The sequence below is a fragment of the Bactrocera neohumeralis genome, chromosome 5, assembly GCF_024586455.1.
Source record: "Bactrocera neohumeralis isolate Rockhampton chromosome 5, APGP_CSIRO_Bneo_wtdbg2-racon-allhic-juicebox.fasta_v2, whole genome shotgun sequence".
NCBI lineage: Eukaryota > Metazoa > Arthropoda > Insecta > Diptera > Tephritidae > Bactrocera > Bactrocera neohumeralis.
The window spans coordinates 42,537,503-42,558,435 of NC_065922.1; the positions used below are offsets into that span (position 1 = coordinate 42,537,503).

At 37.0% G+C, this 20,933-nt stretch overlaps 1 protein-coding gene across 1 annotated transcript in view; it reads right to left on the reverse strand.

Moving 5' to 3' along the window:
• Positions 1–20,933, reverse strand: part of LOC126758104 (sex peptide receptor) — a 122,826-nt gene that overhangs the window by 26,077 nt on the left and 75,816 nt on the right. The window contains exon 4 of the mRNA XM_050472136.1: positions 3,781–4,539. Within this exon, the coding sequence (XP_050328093.1) occupies positions 3,781–4,300 (520 nt within the window). The 5' untranslated portion in view covers positions 4,301–4,539. The remainder of the gene's footprint in view (positions 1–3,780; positions 4,540–20,933) is intronic.

Sequence of the window (20,933 nt, forward strand, 5' to 3'; positions counted from 1 at the left end):
GTTTTTAACTGTAAAGTACGTCAGTATTTGATAACTTACTTTGCTACATGGATTAGTATACGAAAACTAAAGGGTGAGTTGACTAATGCGTGACCTTTTTAAATGTTATTTGATTTGATGGCTACTTGATTAGACATGAGCATGACTGTTATCTTGTATCGTATAATTTCTAAATACCGGCTATGAGTTAACCGAATGGTACCTCAAAGTGGACGAATAGAAGCGGCTTAGCCGTAAACCCATTTACTAGGAAATATAAAATCCTAGAGGTTGGTCTCCCATCTTTCAGAGGCTGCACGCATTCAAACGGTTTATAGGAGAAAATATCCAGATATCTAGGACTAATCATAAAGCATTGGTTGCTTTTTGTACAGACGGTAATATTGGTCTGGTGGTATCTTGTTTGCACCAACAATACGTTAGAACAAATGTCATTTTACACTAACACCAGATGACATTGGCGATATATTGCTGCGAAGTGCGCTTTAAGAGTCAAGGCAGCTGGGTATATGAAGGCGTTCGAACAAGGACGCGCCAAAATTCTCTTCGCGTTCAACTGCATTTCGGAAAACTTGAATCACTGCATCGCAGAGGCTTTTCGTGATGAGGAGTCGCTGGAGAAGCAGTGGGCTTTTTGAAAAATGGGTCGAAGCCAGGACGGAATGTTGTAGGAAGAGTTTTCTGTAGGGAGCTCTTCGTCAATCTTAGCTTTAGGCAACCGGACAACTTCAGTTCTTTTTTCCGGCAAAAGTGGCTGCTATTAAGGTGACGAAAGTTATTCGAATACACGTTCGAAGTGCAGCTGCTTTTAGGAGGCGAGCATTCACTAAGACAGCAGAGCGGTAATATTAGCGCTGAACAATCCAAGGAATTTTTTCCTCACTATAATCCGAATAGCATCAAGTTACTTCATCGTCAGCGGAACCGTTGGAAACTGCAAGGCCGAAAAGCCAGCGAGAGGGAGTATTCCTGTCCCGCTTACATTGGAATGGGAACGAGTTGGATCTTCATATACGTGTTGCGTTCTTACACTTAGTCAATGAGCCTCGAGTGCGCTTAGCAGGCGCTGATCGACGACAAGTGAGATGGCTGTTAGGGTCGACTTCTTAACCTAACCATATGTTATAAATAACTTCCTAATTTCTCCAGAAAAGCATTAAATGTTTTAAACACAAATATGACGAACATTCTAAATTGAAGAAAATAAAGCACCTCCAGCTGGGAGTGTACACGAAGACCGTGGAGAGTCGATTCGACGCCATTCACAGCAGCTCGTGTGGAACGACTTGGCGCATTTTATATGGAGATCTTAAATTGAAAGCGTACAAAATATAGCTTGTGCATAAACTGAAGCTGTTCGACCTTCCCAAAAAAAGCTCTAAGAAGATTCAACGTTTTCGAGACGAATGTTGTTCAGCGATGAGGCGCATATTTGGTTCAATGGGTATGTAAATAAGCAAAATTGCCGCATTTGAGACGAAGAACAACCAGAAGAGATTGAAGAGCTGTCATTTCATGCAGAAAAAAAACGGTTATGTTATACATTATCAAAAATGATGCCGGTGAGAACGTAACCGTCAATGCCGACCGTTATCTCGCCAGAATAACGGACTTTTTGATGTCTGAAAAAGAAGTTTGTGATCTCAGCGACATTTGCTTTCAACAAGAAATTGCCTTTCCACACTTCCCATTAATCAATGGATTTATTGTGAGAACACTTCGGAGAGCTGATAATTTCTCGCTTTGGGCCGGTCGATTGGCCACCAAGATCTTGTCATACCGTTAGACTTTTTCCTGTGGGAATATGTAAAGTCTTAAATCTATGCGGACAATCCTGCTTCGGTTCAGGTCTTGGAGCATCAAAGTCAAAATGCTCGAATGTGTCATCGAAAATTGGACTCAACGATGACCCATTTGATACGTAGTCAACATTTGAAAGAGATAAGCTTCAAAAAATAAATGCCAAAGAATGTTCTTTGGAATGATAACAAACATTCCCCACTAAATTTGTAGTTTTCTGTTTCACCATTTCTCTTTCGAAATCTTTTTTTGCAATGCAAAATTAGTGAATGTTTTCGCGATTTTGTGCTGTCTTAAAAAAGGAAATTAAATGTAGATGTGATAGCATGGCTTGATTAGTTGCGTTTTTTAAATGTAAGGCTAAGAGTTTTTCCCGTCGGTTGCTTGAACAGTAATACTAGAAGAGCTTTTCAATTCATCCAACGCATTTCTCAAAATCATTATTTTCTCCTAAGGTGGCGTCTTGTTATTATCCTCACATATTAAACAGCTTTGCCTTTATATTTACATGGAACTACTACATAATAGTACATATTTATATACCCACCCACCAAAGTCCACTCAAGTAGCGATTAATTAATCCCAAGATAGCTACAAAATATATTTTAAATGACCAATAAATTGTTATGTTGAAGAGGGACTACTTGGCTTAAATGCCCAACGTGGGCTCTATTGCGACTTATCATTTTTCCATTGATATTTCATTTTGAAAATGTAATTAGTGTTCTATTTAAAATCGATCCTGTATGCAAAGACAAAGAGAAGTACTCAAACATAAAATCCTTATTACACAGTAAAAACAAACAACGCTCTGAAGTGCTGAAATTAGCGCGACCCAAACATCGTTGTCGGCTGAGAGCAAGGAAGAAGCGCAGAAGGAAAAGCCTTCTGCTGCCTGAAATGCTAATAATATCGATTTCATTTTAATGTCTGTTTGCATTTTTCACTGTGCGTTGGAGGGCAGTGTGTTGTCACTTAGAAATGTGTTTGCTGTTTGCATGCTACGACGCATACGGGCACCTCCTCTGGCCGGCGTCTGCACACCCACGCCTTGAGCCGCCGTGGCGTATACTTAATATGGAAATTAATGTTGTCATCGATTTCTCGTGTGTTTACATCAAGGATCTGACACTGAAATCACTGCGCATTAAGAGCATGCAAAGCGGATATATCCGACTTATGTATGTTTGTGTGCTGCTGTAAGCGTGTCATGTGTGCATTTAAGCGATTGCATTCACGCCTTCTACTCTTGTACTCATCTAATCAGAAAGAAGAAACGCAACAAGCATTGATGTAGTGGAGGTTGGGGTTCAAAACTTATTTCAACAAATACGAGCACCTATATGCGCTCGTGTGCTTAGTGATGATTAATGTGTGTATGTGCATGTGTTTAATGAGAGGAAGTTATTACGTATCTTGCTGTGGAACTAAAAAAAAACAGAGAAAACAAATTATTAAGAGTCTTAGTTCGAGCTTTTGACTGGTAGATAATCAAGGTTGATGCCATGAGATTAAGACTAATATCGGATAAAAGGTTACGTGTGAATGAGTAGGGTGAAAAAGACGTGTGAAAAATTGTTGACCGATTTCTCAAAAACTGTAGGACGGACGGAGAGACAGAGGGATATGGCTAAAACGAGTCAGCTTTTCATGCTGATCAATGATATTTATATATTTTATGGGGTCTCCAACGTTTCCTTTTGTTTTACAAACTTCGCCGCAGACTTAATATACCCTGTTCAGTGTATAATTACATACAGTTCAGATATGAGCTTTTGTAATCGTGTTGTTAGTGTGAGTTTACCAAAATTCGAAGCTGCAGTTTAGGCCTTTATGATTCTGCTCCTACTCTAGACCTGGCCTAAGCCTCCATATACCTAATATAATGGATTTCACCCTTCTTGTTTAAAATAAAGTTTTGACAACAGCTGAAAATATTACCCTTTCTCAAAAATATACACAAAAGATCATAACACTTACCCCTCAAAACTAAATTTGTGGGTGTGGCCAAGTGTTTCTTACTTAGCACCAGCACAATCAACGAATTCGCCGCCACTGTTATGACCAGTAGAAAGGGCATGCAATAGCCATACAAAGGTAGTCCATATTCCAACGGATTATCGCAGGTTACATTCCAATATGATACATTCGCCGGCTCGTCAAAGGACAGACATGGTGGCGGATAATCATAATAAACGCTCGAATTGCAATCTGCCGCCTGTGTGTCATTATAGGCGTGAGTGCTGCCCGCTGTCGCACTAAGTCCACTATAGCTACTACTACCACCGCCCTCCTCGCCGCCATCGCTACTCCAATAGGGTAGCGCTATCGCTGTTGTTGCTGCGGCATCCACGTTGTAAGTTGTTGCCACATACGACGCATTACTCGTGTCCAAAATGGGTGCCATAACGGCGGCTATAGTTTCTGTGACAAGGCTTGCAGATTTAGTGTTGTATTTCTGGTTTTGCTGTGCATTCATATTTCTTTCTAACTCGACCATGCACTGTGTTCTCCTTTGATAACTTTGTTATGGTCAAATATGTTAAAGTTTAATAATTCTTAACTTCAATTGTCTGCTTATTTCGTAGCGCTTTGGATCTCAGTATTCATTACTTCGACCATTTTAGCCTAAGAGTTTTAGACTTCTTCAATGCTATTGCTCTTGGTAAGTTACTTTTCCTTTCTCTTCTTTTAGTAGATCCATTAGAATTTCAAAGTTAGAGATGCTTTTGAAACCGTCTGAAAGAAATGAAAAATAAGAAGGTAATAAATTAAACTTGTATGTAATAAATTTTGGTATTCAACAGTTTCATTTACATTGAAACTGGCAAACATCTAAAAATATTTTCATGTGTTTGGATACACAGATAATAGAATAGCAACTTAACGTAAGCTACTGTTGCTCACTTACAGATAATATCTATAATATTAACATGAACAAGTAAGGAAGGGTGAAACCGAACATTTTGTACTCTTGCAATTAGCACGAAAAATAAAAATCTTAAGGTACAAAGCGTCAACTAGAGGATCGGGCTTAAATTTCGGTCCCAAAAAAGAAGGTGACATTGTATTTATTTCTTTTGAGCTTGGTGAACAGCCAGAAGTCGCACGGCGCCAGATCAGGTGAATACGGTGGCTGCGGAACGATATGGGTTGAGTTTTTGGCGAAATTATCACGAATTACGAGGGCAGTATGGGATGGTGCATTATCGTGGTGTAAAAACCAAGAATTGTCTTTCCACAATTCCGGCCTTTTTAGGCGGATAGCGTTACGTAAACGACGCATAACGTTCAAATAATATTCCTTGTTGACTGTTTGACCGGTTGGAAGGAATTCGTAATGCACAACACCACGATAATCGAAGAAAACAGTCAACATGACCTTGATTTTTGAGCGACTTTGGCGCGACTTTTTTGGTCTCGGCTCTCATTTGGCACGATATTCGCTCGATTGATCGGTTGTTTTGGGGTCGTAAGCATAGATCCAAGTCTCATCGCCAATTATAATGCGTTTCATGATACCCTGGTAGTCGGAAAGCATCGTTTCACGCACTTCAACGCGACGCCTTTTTTCCAAAAAATTCAATGTTTTCGGTACCAGTCGAGATTTGACACGCCTGAGGCCCAAAACATCATTCAAAATGGTAGTGGCTGAGTTTTTCGATATGTCAACTTCATCAACAAGGTCTCTAATTGTTAAATGATGGTTTTTCAACACCAAATCTTTGAGTTGTTGAACGTGAGCTTCGTCGGTTGAGATTGATGGTCGCCCTGGACGCTCTTCGTCTTTGACACGTTCACGGCCGGCTTGGAACTCACTATACCAATTGTAAACATTTTTTTTAGACAAAGCCTCATCACGAAAGGCTTTATGCACCATCTTCAATGTATCCGCAGCAGAAAGATTCCGTAAACAAAATTCTTTGCTTAACAAATTTCGACATCGCAAAAAACGAAAAACTCACTTTTAGCAGCTCACAAAACGACACGTATCTCAAACACTAATGAATATTTTGACATGGAATTTGACATAAATGTGACAGTACTACCAACCTAAAAAAAAAAAATAATTCTCCAATTCCTTCGAAGCGCGCAGTTTAAATTCAAATGTCACCTTATTTTTTGGGCACAGTAGTATATATAATAGTATATGGGAATTGGGGGTAGTTTCGACCCGTTTTCACCTAGTTTTGTCAACACTACATACCATTAACATGCCACATACTCAGAAAATGTTCCCTGAGATTCACTAGAGACCTTCCATCACCAATCATATGGAGTCATCCGGATGTTATTTGTTTGTTACATGGGAGCTAGGTCAAGTTTTCGCCCAATTGTATACATTTTAGGCACAAAGATTCACTGTTATCAGTTAAACACACTCTCTCGTTTTCGTAGAGATAAGTCACATATTGACCGATATATGCGGTATCAAGTCACCCGGAAGTTCAAAAATCGTTTCATTAGATATATGAGAGTTAATCAGTTAATACAATCCGACCCAATTCAACCCATTAAACCTCTTAGAGGTGAGGCTAAACCCACTTTTCTAAACTGTGGGCCCGCAAGTTCTTACTGCAGTTAATACAGTTCTTTATCTTAATTTGGTGCTTAGTTGTGGCACTTTATAGGTTTTCGCTTAATTGTGTTTTGTGGGCGTGGCAGTTGTCTGATTACGCCCCTCTACGAACGCGTCCTTACTTTTTGCCAAGGAACGTATATAGTATATTTATTACGATATCTCAATTTTTACTCAAGTTACAGCTTGTACGAACGGATGGATGGACGGACAGGCAAACATTCAAACAAATTTGAACTCGTCTCGTCATTATAGTCTATAATATAGCCGACTTAAGTTAATGAGGCAAGTTAGTACAGTTATGAGGTGGGTGGATGCGGTTCTCGGAACGAGATTTGCTAAAACTAATATAGGTACTTGTTATATCCAACTAGGAACCGCAAAGGGATGCCCTAGAGGTGAAGGATTGCTGTGGAGTCTAGTTGTACATACATGAGCTTCTGCATTTGCTAACATGAACTTTTGGATTTGCTAACTTCCAGTGTCACTCTAGCACAAAGAAAACTCGAAAGTCCTTTACGTGACATCATCCAAACAGGATTCATCCTAGCAAACAGATGGTATGTAAACGTCGGACTTAATATAAATCCTTCAAAAACAGCCCTCATTCCTTTCGAAAGACGGAGGGTCCGAACGCTCAATTAAGTGGATGGTTGTGATGAAATAAAATATCTAGGGCTGGTGCTACGAGCGCATTCCTAACCGCTGCACTAGAGACGATTTTGGAGCGATATATTTTAGACCTGCTATCATCAGGGCATGGTAAATAAAAGGAGCGCTCAGGTGAGAGTATAACGTTGGCACTCTTTTCTAGAGGCGGCATTACTATGAGAGTTTACTTTGTAAAGCTTTTCAAAGTCTCACTGGGCGATAAAAGTGAGTGGAAGGAGTCCATCCACGAGGAGTAACTTCGGAGGGCACAATTCCATGGTGTACGGACGACTTGAAAACGGCAGATGGAATTGAGACTGGTATAGTAGGGTCACTTACGCATGCACAGATTTCTAAGCATTTTTCAAGATAAGCTATATGCCATTGTCAAATGTGCAGAGGTTATTCTAGAGAAATACTAACACGGGGAAGGAATTGTCATTCTCAGTGATAGTCAAGCGAACTTCAGGCAATAAAATGAAAATAGCAAAGGTACTAAGAATACTTAATAGGGTTTTCATTTAAAATAAAATTTTACTAGCATAAGGCCCTGCTGATAAAATAATGAACTGTGCAGCTTCTATTAGCAAAGAGCAGAAAGCAGACATTGCTAAAATTTTTTTCTTACTAACTATGTAAGTTAGTAAAGACATATTGAGTTATTCCTATCCAAGTTGCTCCAAACTTGAAGCAATTATTTATCGCAAGCAATACCAAAATAGCTAAGCATGCCATTTATGAAACTTAATGATAATTGATCAGCCCAGAACTCTACTTGAAATCTAAATAACTATGTCAAAGTCAACTTAAGCTACTCTTACATAATATCAAAAATACTGAAAGGGCCAATTTCACGTTACGCCGATTTTGATGACCGGTTTCAATTTATCTAAATAGTAAAAGAAGTTGGTTCAGAACCGATAGCGAAGGCGTATGTGACGATATCTTCACTGTCAATTACAAGGTCGATTTCAATATACCGCATTATTCCAGCTTGATATATCTGTTATCTAAACGCCTTTGCAGACTGCCATGGAGCAACATCCCCAGCGCCATCAAGCTAGAAGCGCACCTCTACAAACCTTTTGCTAACAGACAAGGTTTCGAACAAGGCGATCCCTTTTCTTGTGACATATTCAACTTCTTCATGGAAGACAACGATTTTTTACCTTTTCGTGCAGTTATTTGCCTCTGCCGATGACATAGACACAATTTGACATGGAAGCAGGCTGCCTCTGAAGCTTTTGCTGCTATCGGGAAGGAATCGGCTAAAATCAGTGAAGCGGTTAATGAGAGGAAAAGTAAAAGCAGTTTGAGCTGCGAACAACATTTTCGAAGCTGTCAAGACTTGTTTAACTTAGCACCACCTTCAGCAGCACTAAAGATGCTAACCTAGAAGGCTTATCAAATAATTAGAGCCCCTCTCGACAAACTAAACTAACATCCTACACCTGGTACTAGCGCTTTTGCATGCAAAGAAGCATGGACGATGTCACAATGTAAATCCACTATTTCCCGAGAGAAGAGTTCCTTGAAAATTTTTGATCTTTAACGTGTTGACAACGCCTTTCATATTCAGACAAATGACGAACAAGCCGCTTCATGTTGAGGGAATAAATGCTGACGCTCCGGAGAAAATAAATTTGATGCAAGAATCGGTGCTAAAAGACGTAGGCCGTATCTCCGCTGAAGTAAGCGAATATAAGAAGAAATGATGCCATGATGAAGCCGCCTGGAAGATATTACCTCATTTTCATATCGAAGTTGTAGGTATAGCTTATAGATTTTTATTTGTTATTTTTATCATTTTTAAAAGCTTTAGATAACGTCTGTTTTAAATTTTATGTATATATGTATGTACTTAAATACTTTTTATCTTCTATTTAATACTTCTAAACATATTGAAATTTTTAAGACACCACTTTCAAAAATACTTCACAAGGACATGCCATTGATATCACTGGTTCACTGCTATTGATATTAATCATAGATATGTTATGGTGTACAGAAAGGAATTAAACATTAACACAGATCTCTATCTGCCACACCTGATATTTTTGAAATACATTGTACCTATAATTAATTCCCGGTAAAGCATCAAGAATTTCATAATCAGCAATTCCCAAACCATTAACATCAACCACATTTCAATTGAATACTAATTCACTCATCATTTCATTTTGTAATTCGATTCGTAACATCTCTTTAGCGCACTTCATGTAATGCGCGAGGTAGAAGGTTTGACATTTGACAGGTAGCCCATATTGGCAGTCTGATTGCGTTGCAGTATTTTCCAATTTCGTGCTTATAATTACTAATTTCCTCGCTGTCAGAGCACAACATGCATGTTTGTACATACCAATACATAAACCACTGTAGTTAACTACACACAAATATGTTTACATATATATGAATATACTTGTATGAATTAGACTGGCAGGTGCTTTGCCATAACAATTTAAAATATTATTACTAAATGAAAGGAGTGCCTCCAGAACCATTTTCAAATAAAAATGAGAAGAACAGTATGTGAAATTAAATATCTCTATTATTGTAAAAACCCCACCCAAACCCATTTCAAAGTTTAATTAAAAATTATAGAATTTTAAAAGCTGTTTTTATATGATTTTTTTCTTAGTTTTTTTATTCAATTCAATACCACGTTTTACATTTAATGAAGTGCTGACTTCAGAAGCAGAAGAAAGTGACAGGCAGCCAAATCTCTTCTTTGGTCATAAAGTCAGTGACGATCACGCTAGAATGTGATGACGCGTCATGAAATTTCTACCCACAAAACCGGTCATTTACGACGAATTAATCTGCTTAGATGCCGCAAAATTGTCATGTTCAATTCCTTATTGCCCGTTTGATCCTGTGAAACGAGGTCCAAGAAGACCAAAAGAAATCTTGAAACCCTCTGCTATACCTTTGACGCCAACGGGATGTTTTTGAAGCACTGTTACTTTTAATTTTACGATGTTACTGAGCTGAGCTATAGCTGACATACAAACCGAACGATCGGAATCAAGGACGTGGTATTTTCACGAAATTTGACATGGATTGCTGCTTAAGGTAATAACATTATCTTCGAAAAGAATTAAAATAAATGCACCTGTGAAGGGTATATTAGCTTCAGTTAACGTACTTTCTTATCTGTTTTTATTTTTAAGTGAGTTGCCCTACATATATCAGATCAACAGTTGGTTTACTCGAGAACTATGGTTTACTCGAGAACTAAAAATTATAAGCCTTACCTCAGCGCACTTCTTGAATAAATAACATCGAACCCAACATAGATTCTATAGATTGGTACCACTCAACCTATAATGTGTCTGATTATATAATAGTATCTGTATGTATATTACACGCCCACCCAAAAATGAATTTTTTGATTGTGGTATTGCAGAAAATAACCGTAGTCTCTTAATTCATTAATTTGTACTGTCATTCAGATGTCAACTTCAACTCAATATCTCACATACGCCAACTAATTGTTGAAATGACAGCTTTGTTATGTAAAAACGAGTGCAATTTAAATATATATTCAATATAAAGAAAAAAATTAAAAGAGTGATGCAATTAAAAATCAATTACGTTGAAAGAGCATCAAGTTTTTAATGAAGTAAAGCCACAAATTTGTAAATAATAGTTGCGTAAATTGCCGAACTAACAAAGTTGATACTTTACAGCAACAAAAAAAAATAGATTTAATCAAAACCACAAACTATTGGCACTGCAATATCAAACCAATTAAGCAGATATTAAGTGTTAAAACTAAAAGTATACTTTCGGCTTACCTAAAACAATTTTTTTGCAGAAAATCTTTATAAGATTTTAATTACAAAGCTTAAAAATATCTATGGTATATGCAAAAGAGCCTTATATAATTAACTATTTTTTCAAAAGATTTCTTGTACCTTGTATTTATGTGTATATAAAGACTCCTAGGCAAATTATTAGTATTGTCATAAAATGGAAAAACTGAATTCTCATTATTTTCTAACTCGAAAACAAACAATAGATTCGAGTAGAAGGTTTGTAGATTCATAACTGAAAGAATACAACATTCACTTCGCCGACGCGCCATTTACCAATTTTAGATAAACAAACTTCGCATTTTATGAAACCGTTATGACTTGACATTTTTATCCGAACATGGATTATTATTTACCTTAGCAGAGCCAACGCAATCAACAACACATTGACCAAGTTAGCTTACTCACATGTCAAATTAAGTTAGCTGAGACGGCAACTTCATGCTGTCAACCACAATTTCCAAGTTAACAAATCATACCACGTGCAATAATGAAAATACTTCGAGTCGAAAGTACACATTCAGCGTGATATTCGCTGAAATTTTGCCCTTTGATAAAAGTAAAATGTCACACATTTTAATATCTAAATATTCCTACAGTCGTCTTTGAATGATGCGCTAAGCAAATATAGCTCAAAATATAAAAGTGTCACCAAGAATAAAGATAGAGCGTTGATGTCTCAGAAAGCAAGAGGAGAAGCAAAAAACAAAAACAGTGAAAATAATGCATTACTAATTCTTAATTTTCTACCTTCCAGGTGATTACCAACAGGTATTTCAACGAAAATTAGCAAAATATTATATTTAATGTGAATTCGTATAGCATTGACAAGAAGTTATGTCGAGGTCATGCTGTGAATTTAGCGAACATTTTCCATCTTTCCACTTTTATTTCTTTTATTTATAAGCGAATGATATCGGTCTGCTTCTGTATAAGGTTCTGTTGGTATTTATTAATTATTATTTATGCTAATCGATACAGAACATGGAGTTAGGTTATTTAACCCTATGTTCACCATTCTTTCAGAATATTATAATGATTTTAATGCTAAGCACATTCAAATTTTATACATCACACAGAAAATATAGCAAGCATCGATTGGTACAAAATTTAGTTTGTCCAGCTAAATTCGCTTAATGAACTCATTTCAAAAAAATCGATTTTTTTTATTTTCTTATTAATTATTTTATTATTTTCTTCTACAACACCTCTAGAACATTGTCCAAAATTTTCAGAGATATATCCTTGATAACTTATGCACTTGTGTCTCACTGTTATTTTCCCTCAAATCTTTAAACGCGTTATTTCGGCACTGTGTTTTTGAAGTCGGTTGTCGAGATTTCTCGAGAACTATTCATGAAATTTTACACAGATCTTTTAGATACAATTCTTAAAGGCTTGGACGAAGGATTTTTTTTCGATTACAACTATTTGAAAAAAATGTTCACTGAGATTTTCATTTTTTTTTGCAAATCCAATTTTCGGTTTTTTTTTTAACGAAACACGTATTTTTCTCACTTTAGATGATCTTGTATGGAATAACCGGCCAAACGCGGCGCATCTTCTTCCGAAGGGTCAGGAAATGGCGTCGTAATAGCTGAGTTTAAAATATTTTTTCCAAAATTTCAGAATTTCTTTGTTAATAGTTTGTGTTTGTAACAATAAAAATTCTAATAAAATATTTAATTTTTTATATAAGAAAAAAATTGTTGGAAAAAAACTGTTTTTTAACCGAGGAAACACAAGTAACTCCTGATGAATATATCTGAAGTAATTACACTTAAAGAAAAAAAAACACACGTAATCGAAAGTGTGTGTCAGCAGTATTATTAAAAATTATTTGAATTTTAATTCTTTAACTAGAACAAAGGGCAGTGGGCATCCGAAAAAAGTAAAATCTCGTCATGAACGACAAATTACATGGATGTGCTTTACTGATCGCTTTCAACATGCTGAAACAAGCATTTCAATATTTTACGAAAGTACTGAGGAAAAAAATAATTAGACGACATATGCAAAATGACCTGAATAATCTTGGATTGCGAGCGCGACGTCCAGCCAAAAAACCACTTCTCATTACGCGAATGAAGAAACAGCGGTTAGAGTGCGCAAAATCAACTGCAACTGTATCAGACTGGCGAAATGTTATTTTTTCCCACGAAACCACATTTGATTTGCTTGGACCCGGAAATGCCACAGTGCGTCGTAAAAAAGAGGAGCCTGTTTCGGAAAGCTGTGTTTTACACACCTAAAGCATTCGCCCTTTTTGATGGTGTGGGGAGCTATAACCAAGTTTGGTGTTGGACAGCTCGTTACTCTCAAAGGATCTGTGAATGCCGAAAAATACACTGGAAGTTTGAAAGTAGCTGTATTACCAACTATTGAACAGCTATTCGAACACATTCAAAAAGTTTATTTTTAGGATAATTTAGTCCATTGCCATGGAGCCAAAACCGTAACTAAACATAACAATGTAATATTGAAATAGAATTTTCAATAATTCATTACAAATACTTACGAGTTAAAAACCAAAAAGTTTTTTATGAAATTTCTAACGTGGTCAGGAAACAGTGCAGTTCTCAATAAAATAAAATAAAATTAAGATCTGCTGACATTATATGGACATAAGTAAAGAGAAAAACGTCCAAAAAGTCTAAAACAAATATAAAAAAAATTATGGAAAATGTGTGGAGTGAAGAAATTTTATCGTTTGATTGTGGTATTTTTCAATAATAGCAAAAACCTAAACTTTGTTAGTAAGTAAATGAACTGACTTCATTTTTAATGTATTTCTGGAAGTTCTTAAGACATTGTTTAACACTATTCAAGCAGAAAATTTTCTATAATCTTAGTTAAACCTCTTACACCTTATGTATTGGATATGTCCCACACTTTATTCCGTTATTCTATGTGGTCGAAATTAGTTTTTCCATTACAAAGTTTCAAAATTCTTAATGCAAATTTGGTTGGCCTTCATTTAGAAGCTTTAGAAAAATAATTTTTTGTTAAGTTAAACTCACTCTAAAGACGCAGCGCTTAAAGAAACATTTTCACAATACAAAAGCGACAGAAGCCATTGATACAGTGCATAATAGCAATCGAAATAAAAGACAAGTTGAACTACTTAACCAATGAAGATTGTATGCAAGCAACAATCGTCGTCACAATGGCGCTGCGGTCGTTGGCAGGCCAACAGTGCACGGAAGCACTCAACCGCACACTTTCGAATAATCAACCGCAGCCATCAGAAACCGCCATCGCTGTAGTTACATGCCGCAGAAATGAATCGACTACAATGGAGTCGAAAAGCAGCTGTGTTTGATGGGCTGAAGGCAGCCGCCAATGGAGAAAATAGAGCAGATCATCATAATCGCTGCGACGGGCGCAACAATGCCTGTAAACAAAACCATTATCCTTGATCGGCAAGCAAGAGCTGGAAAACTTTAGCTGCGGTCGCTTTGCAAGCCCAAGGCTAACTATCAAAGGAAGAGACTTTGCTGGCGCTGTGCAAAGACGCGTATACTATATTTTATATATATAAGTGGCTTCACGCTAGCTGAGTGCAGAGCTCGTAAACAACTTGTAAATCAGACGCCGGATATAATTTAAATCATTGACTCAATAATGAAACTGAATTCCAGCTAAAAACACACCACCAAAGGGAAATCAACACAAATAACATGCAAGTAAAACGCGTCATTGAGAGATACTGCCAACTGCTGGCGGCTATATACATATAAGAGTGTGTGTGTGTGGGAAATGATATTCCATTTTTCATGTAGAAGCATACTGTTTACTGCTGTCTTCCATTTGTCTTTCGATTGTGGCAAATTGCACTGTTTGTTTGTTGCGTATACGCCGCGCCGCACCAAATGCCGCACTTGTTACAAGATTTGCAAGCAAAGTGAAACTACGGCGCGATTCGGCGGAAATTAAAACAAGAATTCGCATTAAAAGTCAACTAGCAACTTCATGAGTATGTTTTTCAAGTTCGCTTGCTTTCTTTCGGCGGAAGAAGATTTCTATATGAAAATACTTGAATTACACCAAAAACTCTGTGACAAGTTGACTGTAATTATGGTGGCATCTGCAGAAAAATTTGCAAATTTCTAGCATTTTAACAAGTTAATTGCGTTGTTTATGTTAATGCGTTGTCATACCTGAGTTTCACTTGAGCATAAATTTTGCTTAATTGGTAAATAAGTTTGACGATATTTGTCAGTACTTCCATCCATCAGCACTTGCCACAGTTGCCTTGGTAAAAAGTGTTCGATTATTGTTACTACAGAAAGATAGCGTAATTCATAATGTTTGATATTGTTATAATGGCATACTCAATAAATTGCTAATACTCAAGTTTAACAGAAGGAGTTACATGATAAAACTTAAATGAATATTTAAAAACTAGGTGACCAAATTAGTATAAATGGCGTCACCAACAAGCCTCTATGAGCAATTAATATACCACAAAAGCAAACATATATAGAATATATGAACATATATGCATGCTATTCTTCAGAATTTAATAATTATCTTCCTAAATTGAGAAAATCAATGCGAAACTTCACTTCACACCAGGGAAGCAATATTCTCAAATTTTTCCTCAGTGCTAATATTTCAGTTCATATATCGCGCAGCGCAAAATATAATATATGTATAATAGTTATGTTATACTTATATAAAATTAACTACGTGCATAGAACTTAAACTTACTCGAGAGTGTTTTGAATACTAAATTTGATATTGAATGTCACAAGTGGCAATATTTCCACCACGATGAAAGGAATAATATAATTGGATTCAAATAAGTTAAGAGCGACGCGTAAAGTGCTGGATGCATTGAAAAGCTCCCCCAAGCACCATTTTGAATTTTTTATACATATTTAATATTTTCAACTTATTGACTTTTCTAGCTCCTTCTTAAACTCGCTTGCTTGATGTCAGGTTATATCTAATAAAGAATTAGGAAATATTTCTCAAAAATGTTTCTTAAAAATGTTAGCCATGTCCGTAGCTCTATATGCCTGTCTCGAACTAGTAACACACCTTTTGAGATATCGATCTGAAATTTTGCACACGTCCTTTTCTCCCGATGAAGCATGCTCATTTGGCAGAGCCGCCGATATCGTACGACCACAGCATATAGCTGGAATACAAGCTGAACGATCAGAATAATACTTTTTTAAGGAGCCTTTTGTATTTGGAAGGATATAGCATATTATAGCTTTACTGCAACCGAAGTTAACATTTTTTCTTATTTCATTAATAATTTATTTTTCACGTTTTTCTGGATTAAAATTTTCGATGGACTGTTAACACGCACGATAGGTAGTCGCCTTGTCTGAAAACTCTTTAAGAATCGAGCGGCTTAGAGTGGTTTTTCCAGATCCTGGCAAAGCTTTTGGTGTTGCTAATAAACAGTTTTCACAGCCGTATTGGGTTTTGCGGGGAAACCAAGCTCAGACATAGCTGCATATATGTAGTTTTTTTCGTGCTGTCGAAGGTGGATTTCAAATCGACGAAGAGGTGGCGTGAGTCCATCTTCATTCAAGGGTCTTTTCCAAGATTTCAAGATTTCAATCAGTTTGTTAACGGTGAGCCTAGCACACTACGCTCGATAAGACCCTATATGCGATATTAAGAAGGTTTATACTACTGTAATTGGCGCACATTTTTGAATGCTTTTGTCACACCATATCTTACAAAAGAGCTTATGCATGCATCTTGTCAATTCTTCGCCACTGTATTTGAATAGCTCGGCCGGCTACGTCGCTTTGTTGTTCCACAGGCGGGCACTTGCTATTCGAATCTTATTATAGTCAGACAATGGCACATTTATTCGAACGTCATCGTGGCATCGTTCGGGGAACCGGGTTCGCCATCTTCAGATGTTACACTTTCACTGCCGTTTAGCAGGCTGGAGAGGTGTGCCCATCATAACTTCAGTATACTTTGTACATCAGTCACTAAATTAGCTCTTTCAGTCCAATGAACGTTCTTAAGTTATAATGTTAACCAAAGAACGCTTCGAGTGGTACGTAAGGAGCTTAAAATGCCATTTTACAGTTCCCTTATACCGAGTTGTTGATGAGCACTCTCAGAGTGCACTCTTAGAGACTAGTAGTAGGAGTGCAGATCGACTTGAAAACCATTTCATTGTTGGTTGAGATAGTAGCTTTTCGACGTCGTAGCTTACCTGTGGTTGTTGACGTTCGTGCTTTGCTGTACAGAGGCTTACCTTTGCTATAACAAGATAAAGGTCCAAGACGATGTTAAGTCCTCGGACCGTACGCACGTCACTGAAGTGTCGGCAGTCTTCTATCACAACGTGATCGATCTGATTTAGAACTTTTGGACACGTAGACAGCCAAGTAGTTTGATGCATTTTCTTGTGCTGGAATGATAGTAATTTTTCTGTACTTATTCCTGCAAACATTTCCAACCGCAAGACTTTCAAAAAAACAAGACTTTAAAAAAACCTCGTTTCATTTTAAAGATTTATTTGTCCTTGAAATTATATTTCATTAAATTTTTAATAGGTTGGCAATTCTTCTGTGAAAAGGGAGATTTTTACATATTTTTATTGCTTTATATAACATTGCTCTTCCATGACTTATATGGTAGCCATGTAGCGCCATCTTTTTAAACAGGCCCATCACTGCTTAAGCTTTCGCATTGCATGTGGCCACCCAAGCTCCACAATGATTGATTTCGGAAAAAGTCATGTAATTCAACCGAACACTCCATTAAAATACCTTGTAATGATGTGCAAATAACAGCATCAGCCATCGGAGCAATGAATCAAATGCTCGGTAGTATTTTGGCAAAGCAAATAAGTCGAGCGCTTGATTGCAGCCAAGCATGTAGCGTTAAATTGTTTCAATTTACTTTGGAAAGCTAGAGAGCAAATAAATTTCTTCAAATTGTGCCGTAAACAAAAATTGACTTTGGCCTATTTATTATGTGGCATTGTATTTCCGCCAACTTTGGCCATAATTCAAAACCGCACAGCAAGACAAATATGCCCACATGCATTGCGTTACACAAGTATCAGCGTAGGTATATGTGTTTGTGCTGCTGTAACCTTGAATTGCTTGTATACGCAACACAAAGACTTCATTCTAATCACGATTGGTGAAACTTTTCCAAGGCCCACTACATGAAATTCTATAGTCATGCCTAACAAAGTCGAAAACAACAAGCGTAATTCAGAATATTTCACGCTGTTTTGAAAATTCACAATTTCCCAGCGACAACCATACATGCGAGGCGCTTATCTATACAAATATGTATGTATATAGATACATGTATGCATGCATTAAAACAGTTAGCAAAGCAAGCTCATAAACTCATCAATTGCTTTGAGCAAAAAGCAAAAGAAAAGCACTCACACACACTTCGCCCTTTTCGTTTCGCATGCTTTGCCACAATTCTCAAGTGGCCTCGTCTAACTACTGCACACATAACACATACGAGTGGGTGCTACGTGTTTTTATTTGCTTAGTCTACCTTTGCCGCACACATTCTGCTGGCGTCTCGCTTTTGGTTCTTATCGCTTATCTCAGTTAACGCGCTTGTATTTCTGTTTTGACGCGCCTACTTTGCCCTCGGCTAAGGATTTCGATAAGCCATGCTTTTCACTAAACTTCGCAGGCACTACATTTATTTGCTTCTTTTTGCACCACTGCTTAGTGTGATAAAACACTCTAGTGTTGTTAATCACGAAAACACAATCTAGAAATTTTGGTACTCGGTACTCGCCGGTTCTGTAAAATGAGCAGCTTCTTGGATCGGTATCTCACAAACTGAGGGACTAGTTTGCGTATGTGCAGATAGACAGAGGGACACGGCTAAATCTAAATCTAAACAAGTAAGGAAGGGCTAAGTTCGGGTTTCACCGAACATTTTATACTCTCGCATGATAAAGTGATAATCGAGATTTCATTATACGTCATTTACAAATGTTTCAAATACCGTATTTTTGTAAAGTTTTATTCCGCTATCATCATTGGTTCCTAATGCATATATTATACAGAGAAGGCATCAGATGGAATTCAAAATAGCGTTATATTGGAAGAAGGCGTGGTTGTGAAGCGATTTCACCCATATTTCGTACGTGTCATCAGGGTGTTAAGAAAATATTATATACCGAATTTCATTGAAATCGGTCTAGTAGTTCCTAAGATATGGTTTTTAATCCATAAGTGGGCGAGGCCACGCCCTTTTTCAATTTTTAAAAAAAGCCTGGGTGCAGCTTTCTTCTGCCATTTCTTCCGCAAAATTTAGTGTTTCTGACGTTTTTTGTTAGTCCGTTAACGCACTTTTAGTGATTTTCAACATAACCTTTGTATGGGAGGTGGGCGTGGTTATTATCCGATTTCTTCCATTTTTGAACTGTATATGGATGCCTGAAGAAAATGACTCTGTAGAGTTTGGTTGACATAGCTATAGTAGTTTCCGCGATAGGTACAAAAAACTTAGTAGCGGGCGGGGCCACGCCCACTTTTCCAAAAAAATTACGTCCAAATATGCCCCTCCCTAATGCGATCCTTTGTGCCAAATTTCACTTTAATCTCTTTATTTATGGCTTAGTTATGGCACTTTATAGGTTTTCGGTTTCCGCCATTTTGTGGGCGTGGCAGTGGGCCGATTTTGCCCATCTTCGAACTTAACCTTCTTATGGAGCCAAGATATATATATGATATCTCAATTTTTACTCAAGTTACAGCTTGCACGGACGGACGGACAGACGGACGGACGGACAGACAGACATCCGGATTTCGACTCTACTCGTCACCCTGATCACTTTGGTATATATAACTATAACTATTTTACAATTTTAGCAACATTGTTGCGAGATTGAAGTTGAGCATTCTGTGTAAGCGAACTGAAAATTTCCACTAGCTCTTTTCTCCCCAAGAAGCTGCTCGTTTTACAGAAACGGCGTATCGGTCTCGAGTCCTTGTGTGGCAAACTTTTTCATTTGACAAGATATCTTCAAGAAATTTTACACGGATTAAGACAATGTTGCAATATTTTCAGATCGGACCATTATGGCATATAAACTGACCGATGGGATTCAAGTTTCTATTAGGAATATTTTGTATTTGTGAAGATATTATAGCTTCAGTGCAAGCGAATTTAACATTTTTTCTTCGTTTTATTTGAAAGACATTTGGAAAAGACTAAATTTTTACGGTTCACGTAAAATTTTTATAATTTTAGAAAGCGAATTCAGATCCCGATCAAACCATATACGTTTATGAGATTACCGCTTCTACTGGAAAAACATTATTCATTTCGTTGATGAAGTAAGTGTTCTTTTGTCACTCACTTGCAAGAGAATGAGACTCACACAAAACTCACAACAGGGTTCTCATAATTATTATTAAAAAAAAAACGACCCTTCACATTTCTTACCGGCATTAAAACGAAAAGAGAACTCTACCGTATTATTACAATTTTACATCCCGAAAAGTCAGAGTAAAATAAACCTGATGGTTTTCACGTCACTATCAGTAAGTGTCTTTATATGCACGGCTTTCATTTCACTTGATGGATGGCTGTAGGATGTTTTCCTAAAGAGTGGCTTTAAAACAAATATTATGTTATCCGGATTACTGTATCTTGTAGGCGTAATGAAATTTCGTTTCGACGAAAGGTATAATGTCACTCAACATTATGGTATTTTCGCTTCTCAGTTAGACGGCCACAAAATAATACAAATACAAAGTATATTAAGGAATTGAGTATATAAAGTATTTTACCTTTTAGTATTTTAATACTTACACTCAGTTTTGAGCCGATATGAAGAAACAATTCATAATTTAATCTATTATTCTTCAGATAAGCGGGTTTTTTAATAAGAGTGCTACAAAAGTTTTTTCAAATAAAACAAAAAACGATTTGGCATATCAATGAACTTCTTTATTCCTGTAAAAGTACATTCGATACCATTATGTATGGAACTCGAACCACGGATATGCTTGTTTTTCCAGCATAAATCGGCCGGTACTTCTGAAATTTCACGTTTGATATTCGTATGAATTTCGTCAATCATAGTTGGCTTGTTGGCATAGATCATACAC